The sequence below is a fragment of the Oryctolagus cuniculus genome, chromosome 20 (assembly GCF_051225735.1).
Source record: "Oryctolagus cuniculus isolate XC-2025 breed Fujian yellow rabbit chromosome 20, ASM5122573v1, whole genome shotgun sequence".
NCBI lineage: Eukaryota > Metazoa > Chordata > Mammalia > Lagomorpha > Leporidae > Oryctolagus > Oryctolagus cuniculus.
Window position 1 is genome coordinate 27,750,323 of NC_142886.1, and position 23,359 is coordinate 27,773,681.

The 23,359-nt window shown below is 54.2% G+C and overlaps 2 protein-coding genes across 19 annotated transcripts in view; one reads left to right on the forward strand and one right to left on the reverse strand.

Annotated features, from left to right (window-relative positions):
• Positions 1-22,953, reverse strand: part of VIPAS39 (VPS33B interacting protein, apical-basolateral polarity regulator, spe-39 homolog) — a 57,266-nt gene extending 34,313 nt beyond the window's left edge. For 6 of the 16 annotated variants that reach the window (XR_016226630.1, XR_016226629.1, XR_016226634.1 and 3 more), the window contains exon 1: positions 942-1,097. The gene's annotated coding sequence lies outside the window, so the exon portion shown is untranslated. Of the gene's footprint in view, positions 1-383; positions 1,107-22,928 lie in introns of those variants that run through there. The other 10 variants (XR_016226632.1, XR_016226636.1, XM_008271985.5 and 7 more) reach the window with 6 other exon arrangements.
• Positions 1,223-10,116, forward strand: AHSA1 (activator of HSP90 ATPase activity 1). Of its 3 annotated transcripts, none has more exons than XM_089322439.1 (9): positions 1,223-1,435; positions 2,884-3,074; positions 5,164-5,246; positions 5,636-5,753; positions 7,331-7,419; positions 8,301-8,429; positions 9,199-9,300; positions 9,574-9,625; positions 9,737-10,116. In XM_089322439.1, the coding sequence occupies exons 4-9, from the start codon at positions 5,687-5,689 to the stop codon at positions 9,907-9,909; spliced, it is 612 nt and encodes a 203-aa protein (XP_089178565.1). In that variant the 5' UTR covers positions 1,223-1,435; positions 2,884-3,074; positions 5,164-5,246; positions 5,636-5,686; the 3' UTR covers positions 9,910-10,116. The 3 variants fall into 3 exon arrangements, with proteins under 3 accessions (XP_089178565.1, XP_002719671.1, XP_089178566.1); XM_002719625.6 differs by lacking the exon at positions 1,223-1,435 and adding an exon at positions 1,500-1,727; XM_089322440.1 differs by lacking the exons at positions 1,223-1,435; positions 2,884-3,074 and adding an exon at positions 1,500-1,727.
• Positions 22,954-23,359: the final 406 nt, after the last annotated feature.

Below are 23,359 nucleotides of genomic sequence, written 5' to 3' on the forward strand. Positions count from 1 at the left end.
AGACACCAAAGGATCAAACACCACCACCACTTGGTTAATCAATCAGTCCCACAGCAAACTAGGTAACCCAGGTTTTCTGGCTCCTAGACCAGTCCCACGGTTTCCCACGGTCCTTCCGACCACCTGCTTTTCACTCCCGGGACAACTGGGCAGATCGTCCCTCCACCACGGGCAGCATCCACAGAGAGGCCCCGAACGTTTCTAACAACTCAGCCGGCATCAGGAGTCCTGCAACCTCAACCGTCCCACGGCAGTGCCGAGCTGACCCTATCGTGTACTCCGAGCACCAGAAGAGAACTCAGATTGACCCGGCAAGCGAAGAGACACGATTCGAAAGCTCTAGAAGTTACAAAGCAACCAGGCAGTTGTTAAAGACGACTGACCAAGGTGCTTCCACATGATTTAAAATAGTTCAGAGGCCGGTCCTTGGCGTCACCTGTTTACTCAGTCCACCAGGGAGGGTGACAGATCCGAGGTGAGAACAGGAACACGACGTAGGAGAACAGAGGGATGTTAGGAAAAAAGAAAAACAAAAGAAAAAAAAAAAAAAAAACCACAACCAAGACGCTCCCTGCCTCCGGACACTCCAGAAACCATCTACTGAAACGTCACACTCGGTTTCAACTCGATCATCTTTCGAGCCAGCTGAGGTGCGGTTTGTGACCCGAGACCAGGGACAGGGGGGTTACGGGTCAAAACACGCTGACTCCGGGGCGAACGTCCAGGAAGCCTTCGGCCGCCACCGCCAGAGCCAAGCGGAACCTTGACAGAGTAAATGCTGGTTAAGAAACAAACGCTGGGGGCTCCCTCGCAGCCCCGCCGGCTCCCAAGGGTCGCCCCGGCTCCAAGAATCCGGCCTCAATGGGGAGGAGGTGTAGGGATGCCTCAGAGAGGGGAAGGATGCGGAGATAAGCGACCCGAGGGCCTTGGGACACCCTCACCTCTTCCACATCGAGCCCTCCCTCTCAGGACAGCGACAGCGTCCGCCGCTACCGGACGAGCCTTTCTAGTCAGGCTGTGCGGCATAGGAAGGGGCGGAAGGAGGCGGTCGTGAAGGGCGGGGTGGCGCCATGGAGGGATGGCTAAAGAAAGAGGTCGCAGGGCACGCTGGAAGTTGTAGTTCCGCTGCCTATTGTGTAAGGCGCAGTCCCGGGAGACCACGGGGCTCCTGAACTACAGCCCCCAGAAATCCGAGCGAGACACTTCTACGTCATTTCCTTTACTTTCAGCTCGACCTTCCGCGGTTATCCTGAGGGTCACTTAAGACTACAACTCCCATGAGGCTCAGTAAGGCCGAATTAGAGTCCAGGGAAACAATGGGACGTGTTCTCTCTGTTTTCACGGGCGAGGAATGGTCGTGCGAGGTTTATTTCCGGCTTCTTTGAGGGCTTAACCGAGGGAGCTTCAAGGAACTCTAGAACGGACGGAACCTACGGTCAGGCTGGCTGGAACGGAAGTAGTCGGTGAAAGTGGGGAGGAGCCGGAAGTCAAGGCGGGGAGGGGTTGGGGGTGGAGGGAAAAGCAAGCCAGAAGGTGCTGCGGCCGCTTCTAGTAGTTTCCAGGCGCTGCTGGGCGGCTGGGACCAAGAGGTCCTGAGGCTGTTGCTGCGGCTGCTCGGGAGCTGGTGGCGGCGAGATTGGAAAGCTGATGGCCAAGTGGGGTGAGGGCGACCCACGCTGGATCGTGGAGGAGCGGGCGGACGCCACCAACGTCAACAACTGGCACTGGTGAGAGCCAGAAAGGCAGGCCGCAGGAGCGATGCGTCCACGCTGGGATTTCAAGGTTGCTGGAATCTCGGCCCGGACAGAGTTGAGGCGGAGGCAGCCCCGCCCGGAGATGGAGATGAGGATGGGTCCTTCCCGTGGCAGGGGTCCGTAGTCCCAGGCCTCCGCAGCTGAGGTCACTGGCTTAGTGTTTGGGGCGAGGGGGTCCCCGTCGTGGAAGGTTGTGTCCCAGGAGAGGGGCTTCAGAGAGCCCGAAAGGAAGGCCCTGGCCGCAGCATCCAGCCTGAGCCGGGCGATGCTTCCTGCACGTGGCCGGAAGAACCCGAGAACCCCAAACCCTCGCTGTTGGCGGCTTAGGGTGGGCGAAATTATATCAGTGCTAGGGTACCGCTGCCTCGGGCTGGCAAATGCAGCTTTGCCACGTGTAGTGCAGGTTGTTCCCAGAGCTCCGTGATGCTGCACAGCCTGCCGCCTCTCACCCGGAACTGTTAGGTCGCCTGTGTTGGTAACTCCAGGTTGCCGGGCAGCGTGGTTTGATAAAAGCCTGCCCCTTCATCTAAAGTCTTCCAGAAGGAATGCTAGCTTCCATTTGAATCCTGCTGAGCTTTGCTCACACCGTTGGCTGTACTTGGACTTAGTTGCAAATTTCGCTGTTATTTTATAGGTAGTAAGTAGGAAGGGGCACGGGGAGATTCTTCGCTATAGCAAGGCCTGAGTCCTTCGTCTTAACGTACTTAGAGTACCTGATGCAATTTTTGTGGTTTTTCTGAAGCCCTGTAGAACGTGTAGGGCATTTACAGTGCTAAAGAGGTCAAGGTTCTGTTGCACTAAGATAGAGTGAACCTTTTCATTGTATCTTCCACGAACTTCCTCAAGAATCCTGGCTTGTGTGCGGTTTTCCACTTGGTCAAACGAGGGCGCCCTAGGAAAGTGTCAAGTCAGCCTTGCACCATGCTGAGACAGGAGCGCATACTTTTCCTTCAGCTCGCGCTGCTCTGCGCGGCTTTGTCTTTGGTAGCTAAAATCAGTCCTGGGGCTTCCTGAAAGAAAGCCGCGTGTTTGTGGGCCTTGTGGAGTGGAACTGAGGAGGGCTTGGTCAGGCCTCCTTTCCTTTGCGCTCTCTTGAATGCTGGTCCGTAGCTGTGTTTCTCTTTTGCAGGACAGAGAGGGATGCTTCAAATTGGTCCACAGATAAGCTGAAAACATTGTTCCTGGCAGTGCGGGTGCAGAATGAGGAGGGCAAGTGTGAGGTGACAGAAGTGAGCAAGCTTGATGGAGAGGCGTCCATTAACAATCGCAAAGGCAAACTCATCTTCTTTTATGAGTGGAGCATCAAACTCAACTGGACAGGTAAGCCTAGGCTGGGCTGTCAGGGAAGAGGTTAACTGTTTCGGTTGGCAGGAGCTGAACAGAACAGTTAGGGAGGAGTTACAGCGCTACTTTGAGGTCTGCATGAGGCAGTCTCAGTAGCTGGAATTTCTAACAACACCATGGGACACCAAAGGATTTTTTTCTTTGTGGGTCTCGTTAGTCCCCACCAGTGAAGTGGCTGTGTCCTGGCATCTTGGGGCTTGGGTCTGTGTTGGGACACAGAAGGTGTTGACTTTCCCAAACTAGCTACATTTGCTTTTGTTTTTGTCTTGATTTTTTTGTGTCTCCAGTGTGAACATAACAGGTTAGACTACAGTGCTAATGAAGCTTGCCTGTAACTGTAATTTGGAGCTGTTTTATGTATCTTCTGGTTTAATCCCTTCTGTGGGCTTTAGGAAAGAATTGAGGCCATGCATACACCCCACTTGGGTGGTCCTAAACACTGGGAAGCTGAGTTTTAAAAGGCAGCAAAGTTACAGTGTGTGAGCCACACCTGCTATCTGCATGGGGTGAAGCGTGAAACAACCTTGTGCGTCAGTAAATCTTTCTGAAATGAATGACAATAAAGAGGGGATGGAATAGATATGTCTGCCCATGATTTTTTTGTTTGTTTCTTAAAATATGCCAGAAGCATTGTGGTCTGGAGAGACTGTAGGTATCATCTTATCTCGCCCAGTGCCCTTTGTACAGATTGAGGAACTGAGGCCCGGAGAAGTGAAGGTGAATGTTGAGTAAGCTTGAGAGTCAGTTTTGCCTGTAGCTTAGTGTACTAGCACTTGTTCCTTCAAAGCACTCATTATATACAGTCGCTAAATGAAAACCACGGGGCATAATTACCAGGAAGATGGGATTAGGGACACAGCATCCCAAAACTTGACAATATATTTTTTTTTTTAAATTTGAGAAACCCCTCCCATCATTGGTTCACTTCCCAAATATCTACAAGGTTGGGCCAAAGCTGGGGGCAGGAAACTCAGTGCAGGCCCCCCAGCGTGTGTGGCAGGTACCCTGTTACCTGAGCCGTCAACACTGCCTCCCAAAGTATGCCTTAGCAGCAAGCTGGAGTCGGGAGCCAGAGCAGGGTGTCGAAGCAGGCGCTCGAGTGTAGGAGCAGTCTCTACTGCTAAGCTAAATGCCCACCCCAATGTCAAATTTTTATTTTTTTAGAGAGTGAGTTTCCCTCTGCCGATTCACTCGGCAACAGCTGCTGCTGGGCCAAGGGCCCAGTGTAGACCTCCGACATGGGTGTCAGAGACGCAGTCACCTGGGCCATTCCTGCCACCTCCTAGGGTCTGCATTACCAGGAAGCTAGCAGGGAGCCAAGCATCGGATCCAGGCACCCTGCTACAGGATGCAGGTGTCTTAACTGCTAGACCGAACACCTGCCCCCACCTTTTTAAAAACAGAGGAACTAAAAATTTGTTAAATGATATGGAAAACATAAATATTGCAGTAAATATGGTGGTTTTTCTTGAAAAAGACCTGATACTGACTTGTGGCAGTGGACACCTCAAGGGTTGCATCTTGAGGGCCATTGTGACAGGAGGGTCAGTGCAATCTGAAGGAACGTTAAAACAGCAGGTGTGGATTGTAACACACTTGGACTGAGACCATTGGAGATAGGTGTCTGAAGTTGAAGTGGGTTTTGTGTAATCCTATGCAGGTCAGTTTAGTTGGGTGTGTTTTTCATGGTTCACCTGGTGTTTCCAACTCTGAACTCCTTGTGATTTCTCCCTGATACATGGATCACATTGGAGTAAACTCATATTTTCAAAACAAGTGTTCTGGCAGAACCGTTGACCCACATCCTCCAGTAGAATTCCTGCCAGTGCCCAGTCCGTGGAACGCTTGGTCCCACCCTGAAGTAACACAGTTGGTCTCTAGCAATCCGGTGACAAAAGACATTTCTCGGAGAAGCGTTGATTGCATTTGGCACCGGCATTCTCCGAGTCTCAGAGTGAAGGTCTAGCTGTCTGAAAGAAGCTGAACTGGGACGGTAGTTAGGGCCCTGGAGCAGAGAGCTTGCCTGCAAAAGAGGGGACTACTGATAGTGCATTGTTTTTGACAGGTACCTCGAAATCAGGAGTCCAGTACAAGGGACATGTGGAGATCCCCAATCTGTCTGATGAAAACAGCGTGGACGAAGTGGAGGTTTGTGCTTCCTAACTCGCTCTGAGTCCTCCGTATCTTCTTAGCCTCAGATGAGAACAGTGACTCATTTAAGATGAGTAGTCCAGGCTTGCCCCGTCCAGAACCCCACTCGCAGATACTCTGCAGGTATCGGGTACGATTGGAAGCCTCCACAGCAACTTGGTTGGTTTAATCTCTTTGCTTTGGCTAATAACCCCGTGGGTCTAACATCAGCCTCCTTTGCCTTGGCAGGCAGGACTTGGGAAGGAACACACGTGGGGGCTGTGTAAATGTCCCGCCCTCACATGTTTCCCTTGGAGACGTCAGCTGTCACCTGACTGCTCAGCACTCACCTTGCATGATGGGGTGTCCTGCAAGTTACTTACGCCGCCTTCTGCTCTTTCACTCAGATTAGTGTGAGCCTTGCCAAAGACGAGCCTGACACAAATCTCGTGGCCTTAATGAAGGAAGAAGGGGCGAAACTTCTGAGAGAAGCAATGGGAATTTACATCAGCACCCTCAAAACAGGTACCCCTTGAGGAGCTGGTGTTCACCTGGAGACTGCGTAAAGGGCCTGCCAGTCCTTTCTCTGGAAGATGGGTAAAGCTTTGGGGGATGGCGCTGATTTGACCTTGAAGCGTAGCGCCCAGTAAGGGAAAGATGCAGAGCTGCATGGAGCAGTGTGCTGATGACAGAGCTGCTGGCCAGTCCAGACTGAGGTGTGCCCAGTGTCAGATGCACAACAGATTTGAAAGAGTGGGTACCCTCCCCCCAGAAAAGTAAAGTATTTCAATACCCTCAATGTTGATAACATGTTGAAATGGTAGTAAGGGAATATTGGGTTAAATATACTCTTATGATTAATTTTACTTGTTTTATTTAACTTTCTAAAGTGGATTCTAGAAGATTTAGGATTATATTTGAGGCTCACCTTGTATTATCACCTGACAGTGCTGATCCAGACTGGCCATCCCTGGACTCGTTATCTGCGTGTGGTCCTGAACTGTCCTGGATATGCGTTCTAGAGGGAAGGGTACAGTGAAGGTTGGGCACGTGGGAGACAGCTCCAGCCCCCTTCTTCTCCCCAGCTGCCTGCAGTGGTACTAAGCTGGAAGCCAAAGGCTGGAACGAGGAACTCAGTCTAGGTCTCCCATGTGAATGGCAGGAACTCAATTACTTAAACCATCACTTGTTACCTCCCAGGTTCTGCATTAGCAGGAAGTGGGAGCCAGGTGCAGAAAGAACCGTGTTTCTCCAGTGTGGGACATGAGCATCTTAACGTGTGCTTTAACTGCTAGGCTAAGCACTTGCTCCTGAGGTGCCATTTCTGCAGTTTGTTCTGATCCTGGTGTTAGGGTACGTGTTGTAAAGGGAGCCAGCGTAGGACACAGGACCCCTTCAGAGGGGGAAGCGTATCCCAGTGTCATAATGACTTGTGGCCGTTGTATGGAGGTCAGGCAGCATGGAGGGAGGGGACAGTCTGTATCATGGTAACTGGCACTCACGTTTTTTAAAGATTTATTTATTTGAAAGAGTTACAGAGAAGAGAGGGAGAGGACATCTTCTATCTGCTGGTTCACTCCCCAAATGAATGCAATGGCCAGGGCTGGGCCAGATCAAAGCCAGAATCCAGGAGCTTTTTCCCGGTCTCCCACATGGTTACGGGGTCCCAAGCACTTGGGCCATCATCCATTGCTTTTTGGAGCATATCAACAGGGAGCTGGATCAGAAGTGGAGCCGCACCCATATGGGATGCCGGCACCCCAGGGAGCATCTTTACCCACTACCTCCCAGGCCACAAGCAGGCCCTGTAACTGGCATTCTTGAAGTCACTGACTTCCACAGTAGATCTCACCTACATTAACAAGCTGTAATGCTTCCATTTGAGCCAGGGGTTATTTTTAAACTAACCGCAGTGAACATAGCACATCTTGTAGCATACACAGCAGTTGGCATAGACCAAAGGTAGAGATACAAGATAGACCATGTCTTCTGGTCATGGACCTCACTTTGGGTTAGGACATCCCTGTCTGTCAAGCTGTCATGAAGCCCCAGGTCTCAGCTACTAAAAAGTAACTTCCACGAGCTGGATTTTGTCTTTACAGAGTTCACGCAGGGCATGATCTTGCCTACAATGAATGGAGAGTCAGTAGACCCAGTGGGACAGCCAGCACTGAAACCCGAGGAGCGCAAGGTAAGTTGGCTTGCACGTGATGGGCTGGCGGGCTGTCCGCGAAAGGCAGTGCAAAGCTGCCTCCTCTTTAATTCCACTTCTCAGCTCTTTCTGTGACCCTGATCTCCAAGCCAGAACAGCCTATGGTCTGCCACTGGCACTTTATAGAGTCTACAATATGTAGGCATATGTCCATCTTTAATATGGCTTTTATTCATTTATAGCAAAATGTGGCTTTTATTCCTATATTGCAACCTCCAGAGCAAATGGAAGCTCTCAGGGACTTCACACGGTGACTCTTGATTGCATTCAGCACCAGTTAAGAGGTTGTGAGCGCAGAATGGTGTTCACCATAGACGCAGCTCTCCTCACTGGAGTGCTGACGTTTGGCATCAGGATACCAAGGGTTAGATCACTGACATCACTCACCAAGAGCTGGTTGGCGGCACTGCATTTGCAGGTGAGCCAGTGTTTCAGCGAGATGGAGTCAGTGGTTCGGGCTCAGCGCTTGGTTTGGAGCCCAGTTGCCCTTCTGCCAGCTCTAAAGGATGTCCAGGATGTAGGGAGAAAACTGCTTCCAGCTACAGAGCCATAGAGATTCTGTTTGAGAATCACACTGAGTGCTCCAGAATGCCTGGTGATTGTACTTGACCTTCGGCTGATGGGTTTTTTAATGAGCACCAGAGTCTTCCTCCTAGAGTGGTTGTTTTCTGTGAGAATTGAGGATGTTTCTGGAAAAGTTCTCTTCATAACTGAAACGCACACAGATTCCCTCCAACCCTCTTGATTATCCCTAGAGGTGAACGGCTTTGTGGAAGTGAATGGTAGAGCTGCCCCCAGGGCCATGGTGGCTGAGGGTCACTGTTGCCCTCCACTGACCGTTTCCACTGCCACTTTCACAGGCTAAGTCTGCTCCTGCAAAAACCCAGGCCAAACCTGTTGGTGTCAAAATCCCCACTTGTAAGATCACCCTTAGAGAAACCTTCCTGACATCACCAGAGGAGCTCTATAGAGTGTTTACCACCCAAGAGGTAAGCATGCGCTTGTCCCTCAGGCCCCGGGCCACCTGTGTGCCAGGTCCTCGGCGTGCAGAGGTACTGATGTCTGGAGCCTGGAGGCCTTCCTGATACAAGCAGAGGCAAAGGAAAAACAGCTTTGTTAACCCACTCAGAGTAGATCTGCTCCTCCGGTTTTCTCTTCAGTGCTAGTGTTGGGTCAATAAGTGGGACTCACTGAATTGTTGTTAGGAAAGTGAGTGGGAGCCGGCGCCGTGGCTCACTAGGCTAATCCTCCACCTTGCGGCGCCGGCACACCCGGTTCTAGTCCCGGTCGGGGCGCCGGATTCTGTCCCGGTTGCCCCTCTTCCAGGCCAGCTCTCTGCTGTGGCCCGGGAAGGCAGTGGAGGATGGCCCAAGTGCTTGGGCCCTGCACCCCATGGGAGACCAAGAGAAGTACCTGGCTCCTGCCATCGGATCAGCGCGGTGCGGCGGCCAGTGGAGGGTGAACCAACGGCAAAGGAAGACCTTTCTCTCTGTCTCTCTCTCTCTCTCTCTCTCTCACTGTCCACTCTGCCTGTCAAAAAATTAAAAAAAAAAAAATAAAAATTAAAAAAAAAAAAAAAAAGGAAAGTGAGTGGGTCGGAAGTAATGGCATCGTGGGTTCAGAAAGGATCCCTGGAGTCTAAGCCTGGTGTGTAGTGGAAGAGGATGGGGGGAGACGAGACGTGCGGGTAGGCACGCGGCGCTTGTCCCTGGGTCCCGCTGAGAGCCGTGCATCTTCTCCCCGCCTGCTTTCCTGCAGCTGGTCCAGGCCTTCACCCACGCTCCTGCAGTGTTAGACGCAGACAAAGGTGGGAAGTTTCACATGGTAGACGGCAACGTCTCTGGGGAATTCACCGATCTGGTGAGTACCTGCTGGCCCCAGCCCCAGGTTTTGGAGCTGCCTTTGGTCAGATGAGTGAATTTTCTCAGCTCTGTAGGTAAAATTTAAGGCTTTAATCTCTGGTTAATAAAACTATGTTTTGTTTAGGTTTTCAAAAGAATGCTGTGATTTGAATTCTCTGCAAGTAATACAATTGCACAGGATAGAGTCAGTGTGAGAGGCAGATGGCTAATCCTAACTAGGACTGGGTACATTGTAGTCTACGCTATAGGCTGAGCTCTCTGATCATTTTAGGTCCCTGAGAAACATATCGTGATGAAGTGGAGGTTTAAATCTTGGCCAGAGGGTAAGCACACTTCTTTACTGCCATACCCCAGAACCTTTGCTTCTCCACTTAGTCTTAAGCCCAGGTGGAAACCCTGGATTTGAAACCTCCCTCCCCTCTGCCTTTTCCCAGGGCACTTTGCCACCATCACCTTGACTTTTGTTGACAAGAACGGAGAGACAGAGTTATGCATGGAAGGCCGTGGCATCCCTGCTCCCGAGGAAGAGCGGACGCGGCAGGGCTGGCAGCGGTACTACTTCGAGGGCATCAAACAGACCTTTGGCTATGGCGCACGCTTGTTCTAGCTCCGGCCTGCCCTACACTTCAGTCCAGCCCTGTCCTGACGGGCTTGTGACTTGCAGGATTGCACCATCCCAAATGCTAACTTGGGGCTGGGGCCCTTCCCCTCCACATACATACACCTTGGGTTTGTGCATGTTTTCTGCTGGGTGGGGTCAGAGGGTGATTTCTTTTTTGTGTACATACGCTAAATAAACATAATTTTAAAAACACACATGTCTGCAACCTGGGCTGATTGGCTGTTCTGCTGAATACTGGAGGTGCTGGGAGTGGTGTGCCAGAGGGCGGGGGCTCCACACCCCCACCAGCAGCAGCTTGCCATATCCATCTCCATCTGACTGTTCCTCTGTAGTCAAGTTTCCTAGTAGGTTCTAACTTGCAGGAAGTTGGAGGTTGGAAGGGCTCCTCTGCACCCTGGGTGAGCCTTGGTGGTTAGAGGCCTGAAGGGAGCCTGCTGCTCACGGCCAGGCGTTCCTGAGCTAGCCTTCTCAGACTGCCTGGTACAAGGGTTCTGCCTGATGACACTGACTGCAGGGGACGGTTGGTGCTAGCGGCAAGCAGTGCTGGCACTCCACTGTCGGTGGAGGTGGCTTTCTGAGCTGCCCACTCTCCAAGGATTCTCTGTAGTAGAGTCAGCAGGTGCTGGCCAGATGTGTTGGAAACCTAGAGAGTCCTACCCTGTGCTGCTGTGTACTGAACAGTTACCATGTGTTAAAACTACAGCAAGCAGTTGGCTAGCATTTGCTCATTTAACTCCCCTAACAGCCCTACGGAGAAGGTATTGCCTCCCTTGTTAAACAAAAACTTAGGCCTTGGATTTCATAAATAACATCTTCGATCCAAGAACTGATCAGCAAAGGTGGGGTTTGGCACAAAGACCTTTGCAGAGCCATGCTGAGGGGTGAACTGTTTGTCATTCACAAAGAGAAGCTGATGTGTTTCTGATAGACCAGGGGGACTTCGAAAAGTCCCCGTGGGGGCCTGCAGTGTGATGCAGCAGCTTAACCTGCCGCCTGAGACACCAGCATCCCATAGGAGCTCCAGTTCAAGCCTTACCTGTTCCACTTAACCATCCAGCTCACTGCTAATGCACCTGGGAAAGCAGCAGATGGCCCAAGGATTTGGGCCCCTGCCACCCATGTTAGGAGACCTCAATGGAGTTCCAGCTTCAGCCTGGCCCAGCCCTGGCTATTGTGGTCATTTGGGGAGTGAATGAGCAGATAGATGGGGATCTCTTTTTAACTCTTTCAAGTAAATGGATCTTTAAAATATATGTGTGTGTGCCAGCGCTGCGGCTCACTAGGCTAATCCTCCGCCTTGCGGCGCCGGCACACCCGGTTCTAGTCCCGGTCGGGGCGCCGGATTCTGTCCCGGTTGCCCCTCTTCCAGGCCAGCCCTCTGCTGTGGCCCGAGAGTGCAGTGGAGGATGGCCCAAGTGCTTGGGCCCTGCACCCCATGGGAGACCAGGAGAAGCACCTGGCTCCTGCCTTCGGATCAGCGCGGTGCGCCGGCCGCAGCGCACTGGCCGCGGCAGCCATTGGAGGGTGAACCAACGGCAAAGGAAGACCTTTCCCTCTGTCTCTCTCACTGTCCACTCTGTCAAAAAATTAAAATATATATATATGTGTGTGTATGCATATGTAAAAGATAATTTGTATTTTCCATGAACTTTGAAATTCCTCATATTAGGTACCGCTCCTGGAGTAGAAAATTCCAGACCTCTTAGTACCCCTGAAAAAGGAAGAACAGAATGACCTCATTAAGAGTATTTCTAAATGCCTGTTAACACTAAGTTCGCTGGGGCCAGTGCTGTGGCATAGTGAAGGAAGCTGCTGCCCACAGTGCCGGTATCCCATATGGATGCTGGTTTGAGTCCTGCTGCCCCACTTCTGATCCAGCTCACTGCTAATGCACCTAGGAAAGCAGTGGAATATAGTCCAAGTGCTTGGGCCCCTGCACCCATATGGGAGACTGGAAAGAAGCTCCTGGTTTTAGATCCACTCATTTCCAGCCATTGCGGCCATTTGGGGAGTGAACCAGCGGATGGAAGACCTCTCTCGCTGCCTCTAACTCTGCCTTTCAAATAAATAAATCTTAAAAAAAAAAAAAAAAAAAAAAAAAAGTTTGCTGAGCTCTAAGCCTAGAGGTACTGGGGCTGCATTCTAGCAGGATTCTGATTGGCACATCACACAAGTGGTAACTGCCTGAACAGGCAGAGTTACCTTCCCAGACAAGCCCTGCTCTGGCTTCCTGCGTGCCAGCGTGAGTCAGTGCCCTCTAAGCCAGGTGCTCTGTCTCCTGCAGCTATGGCTACTGCTTTCATCTATTTTTGCCTGTTTTATTAGGTGGCAGCAAAGCCTGCAGGCTAATCCTATGAATATGACTTGGCCAAAACTTGGCAGTTAAAATCAGAGTTCCGATCTGGGTAATTCACACTGCCAGAGCCACCTTGGAGGGAGTGCTGGGCTGAGCTAATTTGCATCTAACTCAGCATGACAACCATAGCTGCCCTGTGATAACCTGGGCTCTACTTGAAATCGCATCAGTGGACAAGTAACTCTTCCTAACACGGAGACCATTAAAAAAACTAGAGCTCCTTCCCACCTGGCTGGAAAGCTACCAGTTCTAGAATTCTTAGGAAAAAAACCTGAAGTAGAGATGGCAAACACCTTAGTAAAATGCAAAGCACCCGGAAGCTTGTCACATGACGTGCTCAGTAACAACTCGCCCGTGGTACCCAAGACTAATTCTTAGCGTTGCCATTTCACTGATAACATTCGTTAGCCATCTGAGCCTAAAGAGCAGAATGGTGTCACTAAAAATAAAGCTGTGAACTCGGGGTTTGAACGGTAGGTGTTCTACCACGTAACAAATTGGTAAAAATTCCTTATCAAATGGTTTCAACAGGCACCTTGTGGTGGAGCAACCAAGATGCATGTACCCTCCTCTTCATCGTTCCCTGCTGGTGCTCATCCTCCTTGCATTCTGTAGGGTGCTCGTTCCCTGCTGGTGCTCATCCTCCTTGCATTCTGTAGGGTGCTCGTTCCCTGCTGGTGCTCATCCTCCTTGCATTCTGTAGGGTGCTCCGCCTCCTCTCATCCCCCTGGGCTCTGTGCTTGGAGGCCGGTGCCCCTCCCTTGCCCTCCAGGTAGCCCCGAAGAGGAGCCAGAAAAGCTTTCCTGGTGGGCAGCCAGGCAGGGGTGTCCTGAGGCCAGTGGTTGTCACCTCCATGTCACCGGCAGGGAGACAGACACCAGGCAGGCAGTGAGGGGGGCTCAGAGCTGGATCCAAGAAGAGTGGACCTGAGGCCCGGGCCCAATTAAGTGGCCCCACCTTGCTTCCCAGCCAGCTTTCTGGTCTCAGCTGACTTTCCTTGCCTCTCGGGGGCAGCTTAGCACCAGGCTGTGCATCGATTCACCTGACTCCCTAACTGGGGTGGGCCAGGCATGATGGTTTCTTTTATTTGTTTATTTATTTATTTTTTATGTCTGCTTACTCATTTCATTTATTTCAAAGGCAGAGTGACAGAGACAGAGATCTCCCATCTGCTGGTTCACTCCTTAAATGCCCGCAATTGCCAGGGCTGGCCCAAGCCGAAACCAGGAACACAGAACTCCATCCAGGTCTCCCACGTGGAGGGCAGGGACCCAAGCACCTGAGCCCTCACCTGTTGCCTCCCAGGATGCAGCGGCAGGAAGCTGGGTGGGAAGCAGAGCAGTCAGGACTTGACCAGCACCCCGGTATGGGGTGTGCGCGGCCTGACCCAAGGCGCCGTGGTTCTAACATGACAGGGTTGAGACCGCTCGGTTAACAGAAGCTGGCTTCGAACCCTGGCTCTGCCAACAAGAAGGCTGCCTGGCCTCCGGCATAGCCAGCTCGGAGCCTCCCTTTGCTCAGGGTGGGTTGGGAACTGAGAGCTTGGGACATCAGATCCCCATGCAGCCCGCGGGAGGAGCGCTCTCACCACAGTACAGATACGGACCGGGAGATGACTAAAATAAAACCACTTAAGTGGGCCGGCGCCGCGGCTCACTAGGCTAATCCTCCACCTTGTGGCGCCAGCACACCGGGTTCTAGTCCCGGTCAGGGCGCCGGATTCTGTCCCGGTTGCCCCTCTTCCAGGCCAGCTCTCTGCTGTGGCCAGGGAGTGCAGTGGAGGATGGCCCAAGTCCGTGGGCCCTGCACCCCATGGGAGACCAGGATAAGACCTGGCTCCTGCCTTCGGATCAGCGCAGTGCGCCGGCTGCAGTGCGCTGGCCGTGGCGGCCATTGGAGGGTGAACCAACGGCAAAGGAAGACCTTTCCCTGTCTCTCTCTCTCACTGTCCACTCTGCCTGTCAAAAAAAACAAAAAAAAACAAAAAAAAAACAAAAAAAAAACACTAAGTGAAACTGAGTTTTAAACACATTATTTTTAGCTATCATAAAGTAATACGAGGTCACCAGACAAAATCTGGGAAAAACAGCAAAATATTAACAACATAAATCACCTGTATTCCATCACCGACAGATAACCTTCCCACTTTTCATATGTACAAGCCTTTCAAATAAATACATCTTTGGGGGAGGGGGGCTATGAAAAGATTTCAGAAGTGTTTTGTACTCAAATAAGCTTCTCTTAATTTTTCCATGAACTTAAGATTTATTTATTTGGGCCGGCGCCGCGGCTCACTAGGCTAATCCTCCGCCTAGCGGCGCCGGCACACTGGGTTCTAGTCCCGGTCGGGGCGCCGGATTCTGTCCCGGTTGCCCCTCTTCCAGGCCAGCTCTCTGCTGTGGCCCGGGAAGGCAGTGGAGGATGGCCCAGGTGCTTGGGCCCTGCACCCCATGGGAGACCAGGAAAAGCATCTGGCTCCTGGCTCCTGCCATCGGATCAGCGCTGTGCGCCGGCCGCAGCGCGCCGGCCACGGCGGCCATTGGAGGGTGAACTACCAGCAAAAGGAAGACCTTTCTCTGTCTCTCTCTCTCACTGTCCACTCTGCCTGTCAAAAAAAAAAAAAAAAAAAAAAGATTTATTTATTTGAAAGAATGACAGTGAAAGAGAGAGAAAAAGAGAGAGAGCGCTTCCATACACTGGTTCACTTTCCAAATGGCTGCAATAACTTGGGCCGGGTCAGGCCAAAGCTAGGAGCCAGGAACTCCATCCTGGTCTCCCACATGGGTGGCAGGGCCCAGGCACTTGGGCCGCCACCCGCTGCTTCTCAGACACGTTAGCAGCAGAGTAGCCAGGACTCAAAGCAACACCCTAACACGGCATGCTAGCATCCAATGCCATGGCTTACCCTGCTGCGCCACAATGCCTGCCTCCATGAGCTTTTTGATGTCCCTTGTATTCCTTGGCATCTGTGACCACAGACAACTCCTCTGGCCTCCCAGGTGGGAGCCCAGGCTCTTTTGCTACTCCAGGCTGCCTGTATGGACAGCTGTTGGCCAGCACATCCTTCTACTAGCCACTGGCCCTGGTGTTCACACCAGGACCGTCCTTGCTTTGGCTCAGATAGGTGAAATGCAGAGCCTGGCTGACTCCCGACTCCCACTCCAGCCAGCGCTCATCTGCTCAGATAGTGGGGCACTGGGGGTGCCCAGGCTGCAGCCACTACCCAGGTCTTGAGGCCAAGACAGAAGGAGCACCATCCCAGGCCCCCCCTCATGAGTCTCAGAGGCCCAAGCCCATGGCCCCCACCCCACCAGGCCTTGGCTCTTTCCTGTCCTATCCCTGGGGTAGTGTGGTTCAGCTCGACCTCCACGGATCTTTTCCAACTGGCGAGTCCCTCCTCTGCAGAACGAGCTACTCGTTCCTGCCTGGGAGGGCTGTCAGGACCGTATTCACCAGGCATTCCCACGGCACTGACGGCATGCCAGCAGCTACTCCACACACTACTCACTCCATCCTCCCCACAGCCTTCTGGCTGTCACCTATTTTACAGATGACTGTGACACACAGCAAGTAACTTGCCTGAGGACACAGACGCGTAGTGGCAAAGCCAGGATTTGAAACAGCCGCCAGCCTGGGCCCACGCTCTAAACCATCATACTGTGAGACAACAGGGGTACATCCTAACAGTGCCCTTCGCAAATCAGGTGCCTAGGAGCCTAGTGTTGCCCTCCCACTACCTCTCTTTGCTTGACATGTTGGAAAAGAAGAGACCTGGAATCTTCCATCTCTCCTCCTTGTACTTCCCCTGCTGTGTCCCCAGATGCCTGCCTCAGCCCCGAGCCCCACTCTCCCCCTCACCCCATGCCGGCCCCAGCCAGCATTAAGCACCCAGCCCCAGAGCAGTCATCTCTGGGTGGCCCAGCCAGCCGGGGCTGGCGTCTGTCACTGAGTCAGCGTGCCCTGGTCTGGACGGCACGGGTGGAAGGGCAGAAGGTGAAAGGATGAGCAATGGAACACCGCGACCCCTCTGCTGACCGCTCCTGGAGCACCTCCAATTCCACCAAAGCTCTCTTTGTGCCCGTGACCTTGCTCGGCACTCCATGCCATCTGCAGCCTCCGGGGCACAGAATCGGGCAGCCCCAGGGCAGGGAGTTCAGGGCCATGACTGGGATGCCACGGGTGCCGGGCGGTGCAGTGGTTGAACGGCGCCAATATCTCGAGGCATCTGTGGTTGTCACACTGCAGGGGGTTTCTGCTGGCATCAAGGGCAGAGGCCAGGGCTGCCGCTCCCCACGCTACACGCTACAGTGCACAGCCTGGAGCATCGACAGTGCTGCAGTGAAGAGCCCTGCTCTGCAGCCAGGCTGCCTGGGTCTGGCTTCTGCCAGCCACCTGGCTCTGACATGCGGGGACCTGGCAAGGGACATCAACGCTGTGAGCTCCTGCATCTACAAAATGGGAACCATGACGGGAGTGAGCCTGGCCCAGGCCCCACTTCTCAGTGGGGCCTCAATGCGCCCATTCCAGCCCTCCCAACCATATCCTTCCACTGGTTGCCAGCCGGACCACGGAACAAGCAAGAGCGTCCTGGCCAAATGTCACAGCCAGGCGTGCGCGTGCCGCCCTTGCTCCCTGGAGCTGTTCTTGGAGCTTCCTCCCGGGATCCCCTGAGGGTGGAAAGGGATCAGGAAAGGGGCTGTGTTTCCTCAGAAGCCCACTCTGAGATCAGGGGTTCAAGTTCAAGTGGTTCCTTTGGAAGGTGCTACCAAGAGTCACCAGCAGCAGGTGGTGCCGGTAGAAAAAGGGAAGCAGCCAATAAGGAATGTTCTAGGAGGCTTGCAAAGAGCTCAATCCCACTGGACACTTGAGGAGCCGGGAGGTGCATCCCAGTGCAGGGGAAGGAGCTGGGGTATTTACCTCCCTCCCTCCCTAGTCATTGGCTGAGGCTGCTGGAGGTAAAGGGCACTTCAGGCTGGCCTTTACAGCTCTGAGCAGGCTCTGGCACCAGTGAAAGCCCTTAGGGCCCTGGACGCTGGTGATGGGAAGTCAGGCCCGAGGGCGTATGGCCTGTAACCGGCCTCTCGGGCATGGTAACATCTCGGCCTGGGCTAGACTCTGTGTCCCATTTGTCACTTACTCCAACTGGAATTCAGTTCCGCAGGCATTGTTCACTGCGTTCTCAGTGCCTAGCAGAGTGCCTGGTGCATCTGTGGGAGCGCAGTAAATCATCACTGAGCTGACAAGTGAATGCCAGCAGCCCCGGGTGTGTGTGTGTGTGTGTGTGTGTGTGTGCGTGTGTGTGTGACTATCTTCACACTAAAGATGAGGCTCTGGAGGCTTATCTGGAGGGAGGGGAGGGGATTTCTGAAGGAACAGCTAGGACTCACACTCAGCTTTGGCTCACTACAACACCCAGGTGTGTGCACCATTGCACACACGTGCACAGACGCTCGTGACCATAACCTCACATTCTGCTGGCATCAGAGGCAGAGGCCAGGGCTGCCACTTCCCACGCTACATCTTGTCTGGCACTTGAACGTGGTGGGAACAAGGGCAGGCTGGAGTGCACGTGAGCTAGGTTCGAATCTCACCTTAACACACGTATTAGCCATATGTCCTTGGGCAGGTTACATGATCTGCCTTAGTGTCTCCCTGTGTAAATTAGGGTAACAGCAGTATCTGTCTTATAGGGTTGTTGAGTTAGAACAGTGCCTTGTACAAATACACAAGCAGTGGACAGTCCCTAGAGTGAGGAAGAAAGGAGAGATAAAGGGCACCCCTCTCCCCAGGCACCATGTTAGTTGTTTACATCTTACTGGGAGCTGAAGCCCTCCCCGCCCCCACGCCCCATCCACTGATGCAGAATTTCTCTGCAAGTATAGTCCCATCATGCTATAAAGTGAATTTTGAGGCTCTGTTCTATTTGGGAAGACCTGTGTGGGCAGGTGTCATTGTATAGCAGGTTAAGCCACGGCTTGGGATGCCTGCATCTCACATCAGAGTGCCTAGAATCAAGTCCACCTCCATTCCCATCCAGCCTCTTGCTAACGCACCCCCTGGGAGGCAGCAGATGATGGCTCAAGTACTTGGGTCCCTGCCACCCACCCATCTGGGAGTTGCAGAGGAAGATCCCAGAACCTGCCATTGGATGGTCCCAGCTGCTGCAGCCACTTGGGGAGTGAACCAGCAGATGTGAGATCTATGTCTGTCTGTCTGTACCTTTCAAATTGCAATTTTAAAAAAGAAGAACACCTGTCCTGGGCCCCACAAGACCAGCGCCGTCTGTTAAGCTCACATGTGTAGTTTCATGCATGTACAAATACACAACCGCGTTCTTCGCTGGAGAGGGGTGTCATGCACAAAGAAGGGGTACATCCTGAGATACAGCCCCACAACCCCCACAGGCACCCAGAGACACCTACCCTCCCGTTCTTCGCTGGAGACGGGTGTCATGCACGGAGAAGGGGTACATCCTGAGATACAGCCCCACAACCCCCACAGGCACCCAGAGACACCTACCCTCCCGTTCTTCGCTGGAGAGGGGTGTCATGCACGGAGAAGGGGTACATCCTGAGATACAGCCCCACAGCCCCCACAGGCACCCAGAGACACTTACCCTCCCGTTCTTCGCTGGAGAGGGGTGTCATGCACAGAGAAGGGGTACATCCTGAGATACAGCCCCACAACCCCCACAGGCACCCAGAGACACCTACCCTCCCATTCTTCGCTGGAGACGGGTGTCATGCACGGAGAAGGGGTACATCCTGAGATACAGCCCCACAGCCCCCACAGGCACCCAGAGACACTTACCCTCCCGTTCTTTGCTGGAGAGGGGTGTCATGCACAGAGAAGGGGTACATCCTGAGATACAGCCCCACAACCCCCACAGGCACCCAGAGACACCTACCCTCCCAGGCTTGGCCAGGCCTCCCCGGCCCATGTGTTTCCAGTTAGCATGACAGAGTCCTGATGCCACAGACCCCTACTGCATGGCCCACGCCTGCCTGCTCACCTGCTGCGGCTCCCCTCGCAGCTCTTCTGGGCCTCCAGGTCAGGAGCTTGTTTATAGCATGAAATCCAGGTGCCAGGTGCAAGACAGCACCTCCTCTCCCCTGAGCAGCCCCAGCTGCTGAGGCCCAGACCCTTCTACCCCCAGCCAGGCTGTACACTCAGTCCTCTGGCCTCCCATGGGGGCTGGAGACCCAGCATTCAACAGCAATGGCCACTTCAGCCTAGCCAGGGGACCAGAGGCAGAGGCGCGGGCTGGCTGAATCCCTTGTGGCCCTCCTCTCTAAGCCTACCCACACCGGCACCCAGTGCAGACCTCACAGCTCATCCCAGGAGAAGTGCTGGCAGAGCACACCATGCCCAGCACAGGGCCGGCTTCCTAGTGTGCAACCCGTGACCTTGCACGGGGCCCCGCGTTCGTGCCATCCTGAGATCCTTAGAGACCCCACAGTTTCAGACCGCAGTGGGCTGCACAAACCATGCAGCCAGTCCCGCTGAGCGCCCCTATGTGCTGACCTGGGCAATCCTCACATTAACCAAGCGGCAGGCAGGCACCGGCACCATCCCCCTCACAGTTGAGGCAGCCACAGTCCAGACCCAACTCTCTTGTGGTCACACAGCTAAGGGCCGCCAAGCAGGGTCGGAGCAGCTGGTCTGAGTGGAGGGTCAGCCCTGGCACTCGGCTCACTCCAGGCAGCCGGGCCTGCCCTTCCAGGTGCGCTGCCTGCGACCATGAACAACCCCAGAGCACTGGTCCGCCTGTCACCTCCAGCGCTCCTCCCTTTGATCCTCAAAGCAACAATGTTTGAAGTCTGAAGGGAGAGGAACTGATGGAGCTTAGGAGACGGAGATCTAGGGGCCTGGGGCCACTGAGCAGCCAGGCCTCCAGGCCTCCTGGCCTCCTGGCCTCCTGGCCTCCTGGCCTCCTGGCCTCCTGGCCTCCAGGCCCCAGCTCCTGCCCTGTCTCCCTCCTGCAGCTCTCCTGAATTGCCCTACCCCTAAGAAGAGAAGAGGAGGAAGCCAACTGGCAAGGCCAGGCCACTCCAGACACTCACGGACAGGACTGGCAGGAACCCAGCTGGAGGAAGCCAACCTTCAGGAGCACCTGCATTTTGGTGCCGCTCACCTGGCCCGGGAGACCGTCCCACGTTCCATGCCCCGCCTGCAATCCAGCTCCTGCTTCCAGGCAACCGGCAGGAAAGGCGATGCCTAGCATGTGCAGGTGCACCCGGGCCTCCGGGGATTCCCCGGGCTCCTTCCTCTCCACTTGGTTCCTCCCCCTCGGCCCATACCCTCAAAAGCACTTCCTTCCACGACAACTAGACCCCTGCTGCTGCAGCAGGAGCTGCCTGAGTCCCCACACGGGTCGGTCCTGGCAGTCCCAAGGGCTGTCTTCCCTCGGTCGTCTCTCTTGCCTTTCCCACCACCCCCTGCGTCATTCTGCCTGCCCAGCACTCAACAAATCACCTTGCCCCCACCCTTCGCAAGACAATGCCACCCATGGGTGCAGTGCTTTCTCACCCAGCCCTCATCCAACAGAACAAGTGCATATTCCCATTTTACTGTGGGAGCGCACTGAGGCTCAGCGCCAGGCCTGCCCAGATTTCGGGGCGGTGGGTTTGGTTTGCTAGGATGACCGCCATGAGCAGGCCAGGGTGTGACACACAGAGTGTCAGGTCCCTGGAGCAGCTCCTCATGACACACTACACTGCCAGTGACGCCTGACTTCTCTGGGCCTCTGTTTTTTTTTTGTTTGTTTGTTTGTTTTTTCCCATCTGGACAATGGGGACCATGCATACATCAAGATGGGGTGACAATGAAGTGTCACCATGCTCAGGGATTCCTGCCTACTCCAAGGCCTGAGGCTGCTCCGCCCCCGTCACCCTCCACTTTTACGTCTGGGGGTTTATGCTCCTCAGCTTCTTCATAGACGCTCTGTCAGCTATTTCCAACATCCCACCCAAGGCTCTAAAAGAGCAGCCTGCATTTTCAAAAATGCTTTATTTGGGGCCGGCGCCGCGCCTCACTAGGCTAATCCTCTGCCTTGTGGCGCCGGCACAAGGGTTCTAGTCCCGGTCGGGGCGCCGGATTCTGTCCCGGTTGCCCCTCTTCCAGGCCAACCCTCTGCTGTGGCCAGGGAGTGCAGTGGAGGATGGCCCAAGTGCTTGGGTCCTGCACCCCATGGGAGACCAGGAGAAGTACCTGGCTCCTGCCATCGGATCAGCGCGGTGCGCCGGCTGCAGCGCGCTGGCCGTGGCGGCCATTGGAGGGTGAACCAACGGCAAAGGAAGACCTTTCTCTCTGTCCCTCTCTCTCACTGTCCACTCTGCCTGTCAAAAAATAAAAAAAAATAAAAATGCTTTATTTATTTGCCAGGCAGAGTAAGAGAGGGAAGGACAGAGAGAGAGAGAGAGCGAGCTAACACTCACTGGTTCACTCCCCCAAACGGCTACAACAGCCAGGGCTGGTCCAGGCCAAAGCTAAGAGCCCAAAATTCCACCTGGGTCTCCCACGTGGGTGGCAGGCAATCAAGTCCTGGGGCCACTCTCCACCGCCTTCCCAGGTGTGTCAGCAGGGAGGCGGATCAGAAACGGAGCAGCAGGGACTTGAAGCGGTGCCCCCCTATGGGATGCCAGCATCACAAGCAGCGGTGTAACCCAGGGCACCACAACACAGGTCCAGGATGCGTTTTCTAGGCGTGATTCCTGAGCCAACACCGTGAACTCAGTCTCATAAGACGGCAGCAACGGACGGGACACAGAGCTGCTCAGCCCCACCTGTGAAACTTGAAGAACCAAACCAGTGAATTCCCCGTTAATGACACGCTGGGCACAGAGCCCGAGGCCCTGGACTCCAGGTTTGGCTTTCCCCTCACTGCGATAATTTGCTTTCATGTAGTTTCGAGGACTGCCAGGCCCTGCACTGGAGCTGAGGGTCTGACTGTGGCTCACAAGTAACTCATCCAGCAGCAGGTCCCTTTTGGGGGCAGATCTGGCAAACATACTAAAAATAATTACAATATAAAGTGGTGAATACTGAAATAGAAAGTACCTATGCCTAGGGAGCAGAAACAAGCCAGCTAAATGAATTTAATCACTACGGTCCTGGAGGTGCGGCTGGCCAGGGGCCCCGGGGTTTGTCTACAGCAGGGATCCTTTGCTCCCCGCTGGCTGCATAGGGCTGAAGCAGCCCAGGCGCTAACCGCAGGGCCCACTCTCTGTCTCTCAGGCACTCACCATCTCCTGCATCCTGCTTGCCCTCTGGGGCCTGTGTCCACACCTCTAAAACGGGAGAACCACCGGGGCCTCTTACCAGAACAGCTTAGCACAGCGGGGAACCCAAGACCTGAAACCACCTGCCACCAGGCCGCCCCAGCTGGCTCTGACTTGTTCCCATGGGGATGAGTGTGTCGTCCCTATCCCCGCCACAAGGGGGCAGACCATGGGCTGGGCTGTTGACCCCTCAGGGACCAGAGACCGACCACAGTTTCTCCCCAAAGCCAACACCTATCTTCCACCTCACTGCTCGTACAGGCACCAGGAAAGCGTCCCACTGTGTCTTCCGCTTTTCCAAGTGATAATAATGTATAAGTCCCTGGCTGACTACCCCCTACACACACACACACACTTTCTGAGCTCACCTCAATTCACACTGGAAGGGGCTCACATCCTTGTCTGAATCCGATTATGAGGCTGCTCCAGGGAGTCGCTTGACCCTGGCTGAGGGCCGCGGTCCCCTGGTCCGCTGCGAGACTCCTCCCGGAGCTCATGCGCACAGCTCTGAGCGTGGCTGCAGGTGAGGTTCCATCAGGGCGAGGGAGGCGGGCCATGGCAGAGGGTCGGGCCACCTCACTGGGCACGCAAGTGCAATTCCTTCTACGGCTGATCCGCCACGACTCGGCCAGGGCCCTGGCGAGGCGATGCACCTGTCACCACCAGTGCCCGAGGGCAGCCCCCGGCCTCTGCCCCGCTTCCTCGGGGGCGGCTCCGGTCCGCGCGCGGTTCGCAGGAGGAACTGCACGCACCCAGCCGCTCGCCTCCGTCAGCCTCGCGTGGCTCCCGGGTCGGGCGT